At 32.5% G+C, this 16,249-nt stretch overlaps 1 protein-coding gene across 6 annotated transcripts in view; it reads right to left on the bottom strand.

Moving 5' to 3' along the window:
- The window catches only part of FAF1 (Fas associated factor 1), a 503,750-nt gene that overhangs the window by 194,175 nt on the left and 293,326 nt on the right, over positions 1–16,249 (bottom strand). For all 6 annotated transcript variants that reach the window (XM_078073166.1, XM_078073168.1, XM_078073169.1 and 3 more), the window contains one exon: positions 3,576–3,662. In XM_078073166.1, the coding sequence (XP_077929292.1) occupies positions 3,576–3,662 (87 nt within the window). The remainder of the gene's footprint in view (positions 1–3,575; positions 3,663–16,249) is intronic.

Below are 16,249 nucleotides of genomic sequence, written 5' to 3'. Positions count from 1 at the left end.
ACAGCTGAACTGTCACAGCATGAAAACATTCCCCTACTGGTGCAGCTTTAGATACCTATTTCCCTGGTGAAAGAGCGCAAAAGGAACTGAAAGAGTTATTGACAATTCATACAGTATCCCATACCCCATTAGAGTACAACTACAAGCAAAGAAAATATTTTAACTCTGAAGGGAGACGGGACAACAATGTTTTAAATGATTGTTGACTTCACTGAGTAGCACTGAAAATGTCAAAAGAGTGTAGTCTATCAGGTTGGTAAGAGACTCAAGATTATACAAGAATCTAATTATAAGAAGTCTATTTCTTTGTCCCGTTTGCTAAGTCAAAGGTTAATGAGAAGTACGCTAAAGAAAACACCTCCTGTGTTATTGCAAAAAATTTCTCATGCAACATAAAAATGTAAATGAAAAAAGTATTTTAATCTAGTTCTCTCCATTAACATTTTAAAAAATAGCTTTTGAGGTATAATTTACATGCCATAAAATTTACTCATTTTTAAGTGCTCAATACAGTGATTTTTAGTAAATTTACAGAGTTGTGCACTCTCACCATGATCTAATTTTAGAATACTTGCATCGTCTCAAATCCATTAACTTCTTGATCTAAGATGTTTCCATAAATTCACAGAAGCCACTGGTGAGTTACTATATATTCAAAGCCACACAAATATCCGCAATTGAGCAGGAAAAGTGCAAACTAACCTCACTTTTAATGACCTTTATAATCAATCCTCTACTCTGGCACTGGGAAGAAAATGTTCAGGTGCTTTCTCTGAAAGTTAAACCATTCTAAGTATTAAGTTATGGTACACTGTCTTGGAAAGAAATTAATTATATTTTTGTTGGTAACACATTTCAGGCTGTTTACACAGCTGACATTTCTCAGCTGTACCCAATTCATGCCCTAAGCTGTGAGGACGATCTTGTTTTATAGCAGATGCCTCCACTTAGTGATTTAAACAAGTAAAAAAACACCATCGCCTGCAACAATATAGATTACAAGCACCAGCTTTATGAGTTTTTATAATCCTAATGAAAGAAAGGTTTCATGACATTTCTTTGGCTGGGATCTCCTTAGTAAGAAGACTACAGTTATAAGCCATTTTTGCCAAAACCTAAGTACTGGAGCTAGTGGATCTGCTATGGCACCAGTTAAAAGCAGCAGGCCCTAAACATCTTTGTTGTATCAAATCATGCAGCTCAAGGCAACATCCTGCCAATGTGGCAACATTTGCTCTGGGGAGGTGTGGGCAGGCATCACTTCACAGGTTCTGGGACAAGGTGCAAATATGAATAATGAGGCAAAAAGAATCAAGTCTCTTAATAGAGATTCCCTCTTGTGTTAGCTGTGACTTAGATACAACACCAGGTAGTATTACAGTCTTGAATATGGTGAGTTTAAGCTGCTTTCCATATTCTCCTATAGGGAATGAAATTGCATTAGAACTCTTTGGTAAAAAATTAAATGTTGTAACAATCATTAAAACATGGGCCTCATAAAAGACTGTGTCAACTCAGTTTAATTTTTTAACACCTAAAATGTATAGGGCATGAGCCTACAGAAGAATTTATCACTGAATTCTTCACTAAATTTGCCTATCACTCTTGGAACTTGAATCTGTAAAGCCTATTTCAGTCTGGTGTCTTCAAGTATGGGGTCTCAGAGCAGTTGGCTTTTCAAACCCTGTGAAGTCCCACATTTCTGGACTATATCACCTTATGTTCTTAAAATTATTTTTGCTTTAAACTTTGTATTATAGAAAATTTCAAATATATACAAAATTTGAGAAAACAGTGTAATAAACTGAATATACACATCATCCAGCTTCAACAATGATCAATATGTGGCTCACTTGGATTTACCTGTATCTCTACTCACACTCCCAACCCCACAAGTTATTTTGAAGCAAATCTCAAACACCATTTCATTTATATAACCCAGTCAATTCTTGCATGTGATACTTTTCTGAGTTAATATTATATGTTAATATTAATTATAATAGTGACTCATTTATTGAGTGTCTACTGTGAGCTGGGTACAATACATGTATTATCACTAATCCTCCTCATAACAATACTGCAAATTAGTGAGGTAACTGAAGCTCAGAGAATTTAAGTGACATGGTCAGATCTTAATTATTTTCTTCTATTAATGTTATTATTTCTTGTAACAGATTATTAGACAATGCTAAGAACATTTCTGTTTTCTCCATGTCTCTCCAGGTAAACAGAAAGCTATCACTTATGAACATTACTCTTATTTTTGTAAAAATAAATGTAGCACATTTTCTGTCAAATGTGTCAAATTTTATCCAATAGGGAAAAAAAAATTCCAAAGTAAAAACAACAACCACATCCCTACCCGTTAGCCATGGATAACCAGTCAATAATTCTAATGATTTACTATATCAACATTAAGATCAGTTGCTTAGAAATAAATATGACTATATGTAAACAAGTTTTTCCACTTAAAAAAAAAAGTTCCTCTATTTTCTGATTATTTTTAAAGTTCTAAAACCTACAAAGCATTTTCCAAAAGCATGGTGTTTAAATTGTGAAATAATTTAGACTCAGATAGCATCTACATAAATTGTTTAAAAATGTTTCTATCTTCCACAAAATGTATGATGGTGGTGTTGAGAGAGAAGGAATAATTATTATCCATATAGAAACACAGTATTTACCAGAAAATAAAAAAAGGTAATTTGCTTCCTAGCTATAATCATTTGGGTATTTATTATTAAAAGATGTTTACAAAGTCTCAATTTCTTTTTAGCCCTATTCATTACAAACATTGGACTTAACTTCAAAATTCTTGAAACATTCTCATTTTTTACCTTTTCTTCTTTTTCTTTCTTTCTTTCTTTTTTTTTTTTTTTAAAGGGTATCTGGTTAGAACAAGATTATGGGTAAAAGTGGCCAAAATGTAATTTCAGCTGGCCCACTTAGATGATAAAATTTACTTTCTGAGAAAAGAATAATCACTGCAAACAGGGCAGAGACAGGAAAGGTTTCAAAATTGACAATAGGATAATCATTGTAAATAGATAATAATAACAGGTAAAAATGACAGACTAAATCTTTTCCTCTAGCTTTTTATGGCAGTGAAAATTATGGGTATTTTAAGAATAAAGGGCCATTAATATTACTGTAAAAATTAACATTTTAAAAAAGTATCAACCTACTATGGGAAATGTAGTTTTAAAATTAAATATAATGATCAGGTTGATTTTGAGACAACTGTAATTTAGGGAAAAAATTGTGCTTGGGATATTTCATTAGGAACGTCTAAATATATTCTTTTCATTAAGGAAAAAATTAAATCAAGCAGCATCAAATTCCTGATATTGATACTATAACATTACCAAAAGAATGTTGATATACTTGGTTTATGATATCTGTTCTGCAAGTGAACTCAAATTATCACAACTCCTTATTTTCACATTATTTGATTTATAAGGTTCTTTCAATGGAACATTCAAAGCATTTGATTCTGCTTATTATCACAACCAATTAGACTGAAAGTGGCAAAAGAGAGAAGAGAATAAAAAACTGATAACTCAACTGTCACTTACCGAGTCATCTGTGGCAGAAGTTGGCCAGCCCTCCCATAATTGATGGCGAACAGGGATACTAGTAAGGTCATACACATTTCTCTTTACCTATACAAAGAAAAAGACAGCACAATTAAAATAAGGTTTCCACATGACTTATGATCATTGCCACTTATGCGATATTCATTGTATTTCCTTTCCTGGATTTGAAACAAAAATTTGAAACTAGGAAAACAAAAGTCAGAAAAATTTTGTAAAAAATTCTAAATCAAATTTAAAAGCAGATTCTCAATGAAGACTAGGGGAAATAAAGGTTCAATAAACATCTCCCTCTGCCGATTGTTTTTATATTCCTGGATGACTTCAAGTTTCTTTTCAGTCAGGAAACTTTAGGTACACAGTTCATCTATGATGGACTATAATTATAAATGTTATTAATGTATTAAATCTTTAAATGACTCATGATGTGCAATAAACAAAAGATATACTTCAAGTTTCTATGTAGTTTTTGGTTGTTGTGTTTTATTTTTTGGACAGGGCAGGAGGAAAAACCTGAAGGTATCTTTATTGTTTGGTGGAAGTTTCAAAGATATAAAAACTTAATAAAGCAGCACAGATTATTTCTTTGATATCACCCCAAATTAAAAACTACTTCAACAGAGTATTTATTAACTGAAAGTCATCTGTTAACATATTATTTAGGCTCCTCCTGAAAATAGGGTAATGATACTTTTAAATACTGTTAAAGATGAAAAACTACTTTTCTCAACATGCAACATTGTACCTTTCATTTTAAAAGGACAGGAGGTAAGTAATTTCTCCAAATAAAGTGTTGGAAGGTTAAACTCTATGTTACCCAGTAATTAAGAGGTGTGGTATCTGTCTTTAGCTTTACTTCTAAATAGGACACAGAAATTCTATTTCATTCTGAATGTACAAATTTTAAAAAATAACAAGTCCTAAGAATGGAGAGATCACCCACCTTAACTAACTCTTCAAGTTAGTTACAGGAATACCTGACTGTAACAAGTAAAGCTAGTATTGAAATGTTGCACATAATCTGTTCTATGATGCCACTTCGATATGGAAAACAAGCAGTATTCATTCATGTTTTAAAAAAAATGCAGAAGCCTAAAGTATCACATTATCCAATTACAGCATCTTGTATCACATTACTGTTTATTATACATAAACACATCTAAGTTATCCTTCCAGTGAAATAGAGATATATACTCACTGGGGAAAAGAAAAACAAAACAAAACTCGGAACTCAATCTATTTTTATCTCTAATGTACACCTGTGAAAAAAGACTAAGAACTGAGGAGCTTGGGGGCATGGCTTGATCCCCACTCAATTCAAACAAACAGCTTTTCTTCAGAGGTTCTTAGCAATGGCCAGTCTACCATGCAGTATTTTGTTTATGGCCAGCTGCATGAAGTTTGGAAATTTTCATTAGTTATTATCAACACAACAATTTAACCAAATGCAACTGGGCAAACTTCTGACCACTTCCACTAGCCAAGACTATTTTGTCATGCTTAAACATTAGTGCTCTTAAGGAACAGGGTGTTTCATAAACCCAAAGCATTATATTAATAAAAGAAAGGGAAAGGACAGAAAAGGCATTAAGAGGAGACTTTAGGCCTCAACACAAAAAATTCCTTTCTTAAAGTTATTTTTGAATTATGTTGTCTAGATACACCAAGTTTCCTCAGCTATTGGGGGGGGGGAGGAGAAAGACAAGACAAATATTTACATCTGTTGGAAAGGTAGCAAGCCTACCCCAGCATTGAAGAGTATACACAAATACTATGGGTTGAGTATATAAACAAATAACTCTGGAGTGGGATTCTTTAAATTCCACCTTAATTCCAAAACACAACAATATGGTATTATGAAATAAACAGTATTTTTCTTCTTCCATTAACTCATCTGTAACTGCACTGAATTGAATAACATTCCTTTGCTATTCTAAGCCTGAAAAGCATGTTCTGGCTATAGTGTTATGTTGGTATAAAGCACAACGCCAGACTGATGTGCTGAACAAAAGTGATCAAAGTTAGAGTAATGTTAGCCATTGCACAAGTATTTGGCTTCATTGTTCTTCCCAGAATGACATCTGTTAAGCAACTTGTCATAGAATAAACTGGTTAATGCGGACAGAACTTGGCTGAGACAGTACAACATAAAGCATATTAGGGAAAGCATATTAGGCTAATGTTTGATTGTTCCAATGAAAAACTAAATTGACAGAGTTTCTGAGATTAAGCGAAAAGAATCACGTGTTAAACCGCAATCACTAAACAACAATTTAAGTGAAAACAAACCAGTCTTTCAAAAATAATTTCCTATTTTATCAATGTTGTAACCATAGGCAGATTTTACCATTATATGAAAGAAAGATAAGTGATAACGAGAGCAAAAGCACAAAATGAGTGATGGTTTTACTAATGGAGATATTCAAATTCCATTATCTTCAATGACGGTTTTACTTAATTAAAAATTTACGTCACAATCTTGCAGAGAAGGAAAAAATCCCAAATGTACACAAAAGTAAAAATGATTCTTTTAAAAAATTAGTATTCTAGGAAACCTGAGTAACAAAATACAGCTGTGTATAAAATGATGCAGATGAATTTAAGGTCATCATGAATCATATGAAGAACAGAGTTCTCTTAGAAAGGGAAGAAGGATGGAGAAACAGAGGAAGGAGAGTGAGAGGCTGGGGGGAGAAAGGTAGGACTAAAGGGAAGAGGGAAAGGGGACAGGGAAGAAGAGAGAGAAACTGAGAGACTGACTGATTTGAGAGATTTGACAGCACTTGAGAGAGGCAGAAAGAACACACATACAGGCTGGGATGTTGTAGCTGGCATGCCCAGCTGCCATTATTGTGCTACTTCTGATGGAGTTTCATCTTTAGAGATTTGTGTTAAATTCCAGTTAAGGACAAGTGGCACTTCACAGGGTAACATTTCCTAAGGGCCTTTTTGTCTTACACATTTTCTTTGATCAGCATTGGCTCAGTAACATGCTGAACCTTCATAATCTTTTCAATTCTGGTTATGCATTAAGCTCTAAATCTATGAGATTTCAGGCTGCTAAACTATGCAAATGTTTCAATTAGTTCTGAAGAAATTTAATAAATGCTTTGATTACCAGCTGAACATTAAAGTTATGTTGCAAAGTATACTGTATATGGATCAAGTATTCTACATTGACAACAGACTTTTCAGAGTTTGTTTTCTAGATTTCCTAAAAGGATAGTTTCATTTCTTCCCATTGCCTCAGATAATTGTTTGTGACTAAGAAAAAATTAGATTAACTTGAAATAGTACAGAATTAATACAGTACTGATTTGCTTTTCATAATAAACATCTATTTATTATACTATAATTAATATATAAAGCTAAGCAATGCTCTTTAACTTCAAACTCATGTGCATTTTCAGTGATAAATACAGCACTGGGGAAAAGATCATTTTTATTTTGACCTGCTCAATATAAAATTATATTAAGATCTTCATCTCCCACAAAGTTTTCTTCTGAGTTCCATAAATTTTCAAATTATTTTATTTTTTAGTTAAATTTTATCAGAATTTCTTAGAAAAAAATTCTTATGAAGTTACTCTACTAAAGGCTAAATTTTGAGGCTCAGATTAGCCTCGAATGAGTTGTTTGTAGCTATTCAAACTGAAATATAAAAAACTTAGTTAAAACTTGTCAGCCTTAATAAAATCATTCCTTGTGTGCTAAATGTTGATCAAACTACTGAAAAACATTTCAGGGAATTTTAAATATCATTTAAAGAGAAAGCAGATTCTGATAGTAGAAAAGGCACAAGGTTTGAGGTATTATGGCATAATGAGAGGAGAGAACTAGATTTCTAGTCCTAATTTTGCCCAGCTATTATTGTGGGCAAGTTGGTGAAACCTCTCTGAGACTTAGTTTACTCAATATTAGAAGAGAATAAAACAAGATCACTTCTGATTTTCAAAATTCTAAAATTTTATGACAATATTGGAGTTAATTCTAGGAAAAGGAAAAGAAGAGCATTCTTTATGTAAGCGAAGGAAGTAATGTGGGAAAGTTTAAAATGAACATGGAAGAAAAATAGTAAAGAGTTAATACAATCATCCAAAAGGAAAACTGCAAATAATTTCATGTAAGAATAACAGATTTATAATAAGCATCTAGGTGAATTTTTTTCTTAGATGAGAAAAGTCTTAGCTTTTGTTTTTTATTACACTAAAAAGTCTACATTTTTTAAAAGGCTAAGTAACAGTTTCCTCTTATGAAATCTCATTTAAAAGTAAAGCCAGTCATGTTGGTTTCCCAAATAACTATTCCATCAACCAAATGTTATCAGTGAGGCTATGGTTTTGCCACAATACTACTAGCTAAGTGATACAGTTGTAAAGTTCCATTAATTTATGTCAACATCTTTAAAATTTTGAAATCTGGCTCAGGATTCTTCATGTATCAAACATTTTAATATAGCAAAAAAAGAAACAAAATACTTAATTTCCATGGGATTAGAACAGCTATAAATTTATGAGTATTCTAGTTCCTAATTTCTCTGTATTAAGAATACTATGGCAAATTACAACCCTTACCAAAAAGCACCCTGAAACGGACATCTATCTCATTCTCTTATCAATCAGAAGAAAAAGGCCTTTGGTCCTATTAGAACCTGAACTTATCCAAATTTTAATTATATCAAACTCTGAACTCCAAGTACTTCACACTACCAAATGATGCTCTGGTTAGGAGTTTGCTAAATAGTAACTGCACTGAACAAATAAGTATTTGTGTGTGGGTGTTTAAATCAAAATAAGGCATACAGACTAGGCTTCCTTCCAGTTTCCTAGCAATCTTTGGTGCTCTGAAAGGCTTATAGTTAAGAAACCAATCATTCCTGATCCAGACTGGGTTTTGAACACATACTTTATATCTAAGGACTTTTCTTTTTCTTCTTTTTTAACACATTATATACTCACTGCAGTTGCAGATGGATTTGTTTTACTAAGATGCAAGTTAAAACCCTCCTAAAAATCCTTCCTGAACAAAAACACTTGAAACCGGATGGTGCAAGGGGAATGAGAAGGTGGCATCAGTAATCAAATGTTAATTAGCAAGCTTTTTTTCCCCTTCCCTCAGGGCTGGCCTGTGTTGGAGAATTCAAATCAGAAATCAATGCTCCAAGTGTTTAACTATTACTTCTTCTCATTAACCATTTAAAAGACTCAGCAATTCTCTCCTCATAAAAACAGTAACTCGAGACATTTCTTTTTCTCAAATACCATCTTTCCAGAAAACAATGAAGATGTTGTTTGAAGAAAACTATAAAATTGAAGTTGCTTTCAATCAGGCTTTGAACTGACTGTATTCTGCTCTTTAAAACATCTTTTGGCTCTAACTGAATTCTTCATTCCAACAACTGTAACTAAGTTTTGCTTTGTATACCATACTTAAAAAACTTATTCTACCTCTTACTTGTCAGTAAAGAAGTTTGACAATTGGCATTACTGCGAATGATGACAATAAAGCTAATCAAATATGGAAACACATTTGAATGCATATACTTGGAAATGGATTTTATCCATCCTGAAAAACTACCATGGATAAGATTCAACACTTTCATTAGAAACATGGTTATATTCATAATTGCCTATCCTAAAAGGTTGGTGTGGGTGAAAATGATATAAAATAGATAGATCATATTTAAAGTGACTGAACTAATGATCATAAATTAAAATAAATTCATATCTTTAGCTAAAGGTTAAGCCTGGATTTTAAAAGAGAATTCCTACAGTGCTAAGAAAATGTTTATAGATGAGCAAGGCTGAGTATATTTCACAAATAGTAAAGATGCTAAATTTTAAGAGCTTTCTGGAAAAAAAAGATTTCGAGAAACTATGAAGTTGCAGAAGTTGAAACCATAAACAACAACAATAAATAGAACAATTATTTTTCTACAACAGTGGTTCTCAAAGTGTGGTACCTGGAGAAAAGTACTAACATCACCCGAAAACTAGAAATGAAAATTTGGGGGACCCATCCCAGACCTAGTGTGTTGGAAACTCTGGGAACTAGCAATCTGTATTTTAACAAGCCCTCTAAGTAATTCTTACTAAGCCAAAGTTTAAGAAGCACTGTTTGAGGATGTGTGAATCATGGGCTTTCCCAGATAACCATGCCTCTCTAGAATATTCATTCTAAAGTTCTTTGAATTTGTGCCTAATGTAGACAATCCTTTCTGAGAATAAATATGATTAATAATGATTTGTTACAGAAATTTTAGACATGCTATAATTTTATTTGAATGATAAAGTGATCATTGTTAGTTTAAGAAATTAATGAGACACCCCACTACCTCTTTACTACAGACTTTATAGCACTGAAATAATTGAGAAATAATAATCTTCATCATTGAAAATCTGTGTTATTCTTCTGTTTTTCTGCCTTAAGCTTAAGTGTGATTGCTTTCTGGCTATAATATATATTTGGACAACACAGTAAAATTGCAAATCCACAATAAGTGATATATTGGTCATCATAAATAAATAATAAATAAATAAGTAAATTTGGAAAACACCTCTATACATCAGCTGAATTGAAGAAATGTTCCTAAACATCAGAGAACCATGTTTGAAGCAAATGAAAAGCTAAACAGTTTTGTTTGTTTTTTGTCACTCTCTTAGGCTAGAGAAACAAGACCCAAAGGAAAAATAGCAAGAGGTTAACCTCATATCAGTCAGTCGAGACCTTATCCTAGAGGGCAATATCTCCTCTCTATTCTTTATGGAAACAGTAAGAGAGCAAAGTTTTTCAAACTATTTAATGGTCTAATAGATATGTTTTTTAATGCCTGCAATGAATATATCAGTCACTCAAAAAATGCTCTTAAAATTACCCCTTTTAAAATAAAGTAAATCAATCAATTTATAATTCCTTCCACAATTAAGTCAAAAGTCAATCCTAGAAATAATTGCACAATGATAAGAACATTTTTAGGAGTTTTACTTTAACTTAACCATTTTATAAAGTTCAATTTTATGTATTACTTCAAAGATTGATTATATAAATCCAGAAATACCTGTATGTAAGAAATGTTTTGATTTTTAAGTCTGAATTTTAGTAGACAATTTAATATAATGTCAGAAGTAGTATATAAGTTAATCTTAAGGATATAATCGTATGTGTAAAACCCAATATTTAACTATAAGGACATTCATTGCACCTTGTATATCATCAGACATATACAAAATTGGCACAATTCTTAATATCCAATAATAGTATAAATAAATAAATAAACAAAATATCATACATCCATTAAAATGATGATGTAGAACCAGGGTCAGCAAAGTACAGCCCCGAGGCCAAATTCAGTCTTCTGTGTTTGTAAATGAAGTTGTGTTGGAACACTACCACTTCCACTTGTTTATATAATAACGTCTGTGGCTGCTTCTGAACTACTATGATGGCAGAGTTGAGCAGATGCAACAGAGGCTATATGGCCTGCAAAGCCTAAAATATTTATTATTTAGTCCTTTACAGAAAAAGTTTGCTGACCTTGATACAGAAGAATATTTACTAACATTAAAAGTTGTTACATATTAAAGAAAAACCAGGTTACAAAATTATGTACATTTCTGCTTGTTATTAAGTTACATACGTATATACACATATACATACGTGTATACACATATACACAATATATTGCATATAATATATGCAATATATTATATATATTACATATGTGTATGTGTATTATGTGTATGCACAGAAAAAAAATACACAAGATAAAATTTGTTCCCTCTGTATCATGGAATTATGACTCATTTTTATTTTCTTTTTATCTTTTCTAAGTTTCTATTACTTCTGTAATAGGAATTTTGTTTTGCTTTATTTTTATTCAAGGTAAAGACATGCCCTTCGAGTCAGAACAACCTTGTTTTCATTTTCAGCTGTGCTACTAATTATAAATAACCCTGAACAAAGTAAAGGGGATGGAAAGAGAAGCAACTGAACATTTACTGAGTATCTTTTACAAACCAGGACTAGGTTTTATGTTAACATATCATCTTCACAACAACCTTTTACATATATTATTGTCTTCATTTAACAAATGAGAAATTGAGGCTCAGAGACAATAAAATAATTTACCTACAGTGACTACTTAATTAAATTAGGATTTAATTTAATTCTCGGAGATTCTAAAGTCTAGATTCTTTCTGGACTATGACATAATCTTCTCTTAGCCTGAATTTCCTCTTCTGTAAAATAAAGGGTTGTAATAAATCTTTAAATTTCTTTAATATCTTTAAAATTCTTTCCCACCTGACACTTTTATAAATGCAATGTGTAAGAATTTTCTATGAGACCATTTATACTTACTCTAAATGGTGGGCGTTAAGTGGTAACAAGTAAGTAACCAACTACAAATAAAAAGCTCTGTCATGAGACCCAGAGAGCCTATTCACACCTGTTGTGCTGCAACAGGCAATGAAGAGCAAGTTACAGGCTGTAGATTTTGTACTTTTAAGCACTATAGAGGAAGGACAACTGCCAGATCAAATAGCAACTTGTTATTGTTTCAACAGTTGAATGTGGCCTTCACAGTATGAGGGCAGTTCCTGGTGTCACACACAGCTGGGAAAGAAATAGCAAGATAAAAAATTTTCAAGGAAAATAAATCAAGGCAAAAGAACAGTTAATAATAAATAAACTATAAAGTGAGAGGTAGCAAAGGCTCTTTCTCTTATAAGCTTTTGCCCAAAGCCTTCTGAGTTACCACCCCATGCTAATGTAAGAGTTCTGCCTAGAATAAAAGAATTTGAAGACATTCACACTATAGGTCTGCTTCTTCTACTTTGCCAATTTACAATAAATTATGCCCTACCTTATTATTCTAGTTTTCCTTCTTTCAATAGTTGGGCCCTCTTGCCAACCCCTCTTTTGATTTGGACAATGCTTTTGATTTGGACAAGTGAAATTCTGGTGAAGAATTTGTTTTTACTTACAATCTCTACAGGTTCTAATGTAAAATTGTGGGGCAATGACGTTAATCTACCCTACCAATTTGTTTTATCGTAGAATTGCATTTTCTTTTAAATTTTATACACACACACACACACACACACACACACACACACAGAAATTAAACTACTTGCCCAAATGTCATTCAGTTAGTCTAGGTCAGGATGATAATGCAGATTTTAAGTTCTTAATCCATTTCTTCTTTCCTCTCAAAAATTTTTTTTTCAAAGAAAAGACCATTGCTTCTAGAGGAAACTTCAAATTTTTTAAAATGCCGCCAATCCTACTGTTTTGGGCAAAGACCCATCTTTATATTTTGATAAAGACTGTGTATCCTTTACCCATTCTGGTAGCACCACACTGATGCTTAGACATGATGTTTATGTTTGCTTTGCTGCTTTCTGTTGCCCATCCAGGCCTTTGCCTTTCTCTGAGATGCTGAAAAAAGTGGTGGGAACCATCAGCAATGGAAGCTCAGTCTATAATCAGGTCTCTTATAATTTTATCTTTTCTTGTTAACAAAAAAATGCAAAAAACAAAGACAACAAAGGGACTTAGTGTTGGGGTCTGCCATGAATACTAAAGTGGCCTGGGGGTGTGGCTCATCAAGTGAAAATAAACCATTCAAGTCATCCACATCAAGGAGAAAGTTTGGGAACACTAGGCCAGTGTTTGCATTTGGGGCCCTGGAGTCAGGAGAGTTACATTTCCCTTCACTCTGCTTAACCAAGGCACCAGAGACAACCTATTTAACCTCTCCTTTCGGAAATATTAAGTAATCTCCAAACAGCAGCACTGAATGATATTTAGAAGTGCGTCCAGTTAGGTTTTCTGATTCTAACTTGCTACTTTCCAAGATCAGTTTTCAGTATTACTCTCTCCAAGAGATATGTGGGTGGGAGGGCAGGGAGGATATCTTAAGGAAAGTAGCAGCCTTGACTAAGGGCAAAATTGTATAAGAGGATGCGCAACATAATCACATACCTTGTTAATTTTAGGTGAATGAGGTAGAGTAGGAAACTTGTTCCAAATGACAATTTAATTAAAACTTATCAAAGTGAATTGACACTATGAATTAAAGTCTAATACTACACACCAAACCCTAACTAAGGACTAATGCTGCCAATGCTCAGAATCTCCACACAACTGGGTTTTAATTAAGGCAGTTACAATCCCAACCCAAGGATTTCACTGTTAGGGCTGGCTCTGAAATGTAAATATAGCTATTTTATAAAGAAAATAACAGGAATACCCTAGCCAATGTATTCTGATCTTAATGTATTAAGATCAGAAAATGTTTTTTTTTTAAAATCATGATTCATTAAATAAGCAGGCATTCTAAATAAATTGTCTGAAGTCTCCCATTAAAAAAATTACTCCTATTTATTCATTAACAAAGCTATTCCTTAGCTCATCCCTGCCATAACCTACTCTATTCAAAACCATATGGGAAAGGACATTAAAAAACCGCCACAAACCATGGACTTCTGGTATTAGTGCTACACACTGCATACCCCTATTCATTATTCTACCTCCCTTGTTTAATCTATCATTAAGATTCAGTGACCCTACACTAAATTTAAAGCAGATCCTTCCTTCCTCCCATGCCTAAATTCACATACTTTTCTAGTTGGGGATGCCCTCAAGTATTAACAACTCTACGGGGTTTCTCTAATCTCAGCTCTGAACTATGTCATGCTATAGAACCAAGAAATTGCTGTTTTACATCTCTAACTATGGAGGCTTCCATATAAAAGGACCATATAATTTACTTAATAAGATAAAGGGGGAAAAATCACCATTTAATAAGTATTTTTTTCATTGTATATGAAGTGCATGGAGACACTGTCATATGCTATGTTGTCTTACAAGTTAATAATACCTAGAGGCATTACTTCAACTGTATTCATCACAGAACTCAAGAGTTTTAAATAATAGTGAAAATGTCAGGTGTTGACTATCTTAATAAATAGAAAAACAAAGGAAAAAAAGAACATGCTGATTTAAATATATAGTTGATAAAACAATGATTTTGGGGAAAAGATTTCAAGAAATTAGCAAGGTAGTATTTCTAGAAAATACTAAACTTCATTTTCAAATTATAAACAAAACAATCTAATGTACAATGTGGCAAAATAAAGGGTAAGGAGTTGTGTGTATGATGGTCTACCAGTGCTAACAGAATTTTCTATGAAGATAGAAATGTTCTTTATCTGTGCTGTCCAATAGGGTGGCCACTAGTCCCATGTGACCACTGAGCATTTAGAACACAGCTAGCTAGTGTAGTTGATTAAGGAACGTAATTTTTAACTTTATTTAATTATAATAAATTTAAATTTAAATTGCCACATGTGAATAGTACCTACCCTATATTACAGTATATTAAGATTACTTAAGTAGAGAACACTGTGAACATAAAAACATACTACTGATAAAACTATATACTTACATACTTTATCTCATTCTTACTTCTTTATAGTCCTTGAGACATAAAGATAGAAATATTGTGCTAAATTAATTTTTCACACATATACTTTTATTGTTTTTAACAATGTTAAAGTAGCCTAATAAGTACCAATAGGAACTAACTGCTTTAGTATTCTGAAATTGAAGGAACAGTAACAGAATACACATAAATAATACCTTACTTAAAAAAAGCAATATGGGCTATATTATAATCCTTAAACATCCAAGATAGTCAAATATTCTTTAGGAAAAAATATAAGCTTGATTTACATAGCTGCCATATTATGTAGGTCTAATTATTCATCAATTTCTTCCTTTCTTCCTTCCTTCCCTCGCTCACAAAATGGTTACCTGGGAATAATTACAATGATTTAGATGTTACTACAACAAATGATGTTAACTGCACATCTGGCAGTTTTTCATTTAAGAGAGTGGTAATTCAAAATTAATGCCTTCTTTTTGGGCCAAGGTTCCTAAAGCATTCATAGGAGCAGAGCTAGAAATAGACAGATATAATAGATGCTATAACCACTACCAGTCTCATACTCAGTTCCATATTGATTCAATAAGTTATTACTGAGCATCTATCACTTCAGTGATTACAATACAGCAAAGAAAGTGCTGGGTGAACAAAATGCAGACCTCTGTACTCCCTTGAGGAAGTGCATCTGGTTATAAGAAAATATGTGAGAATGGCTATAATATACTTGTTATAGGATTTTTTTAAAAGGTAAATAAAATGAATGAATGAATGAATGAATGAAAAAAAAATGCAGAAGGGACCAGAGAAGAGAGTTAAGAATGAAATATAAAACATTTCTCCTCCTTTAAAAAAGCTGATCATCTTTTTATTAATGCTAAAAATTAGGGTGACATTAAAAAATACTTTTAAAGAAAGCACATAATATACTGCTAACAAAGTACTAGGAGAATTTCTCACTGGATTTTATAAACAATAGATAAACCTGTTCTAAGTTTAACAAATACATTCATTGACTGCTAATAATTCATGAGCATTCATAGCTGTCCAGCCAGTCAAAAAATATCTACTGAGTGTCTTCAATGAGGAAGCTACTATTTTGTAGTAGTGACTAAGAGACAAAGTCTCTGCCTTCATGGAGTTTAAATCATTCTATAGTATGTATATGGCAGGTGGGGGGGGCAGTAAGGAAGGAGACAGAAAAGAAATA

Source organism: Halichoerus grypus, chromosome 5 (genome assembly GCF_964656455.1).
Source record: "Halichoerus grypus chromosome 5, mHalGry1.hap1.1, whole genome shotgun sequence".
In the NCBI taxonomy this organism is placed as follows: Eukaryota; Metazoa; Chordata; class Mammalia; order Carnivora; family Phocidae; genus Halichoerus; species Halichoerus grypus.
Note: the sequence above shows the minus strand (reverse complement) of the source record. Positions and strands in the feature narration are given on the sequence as shown.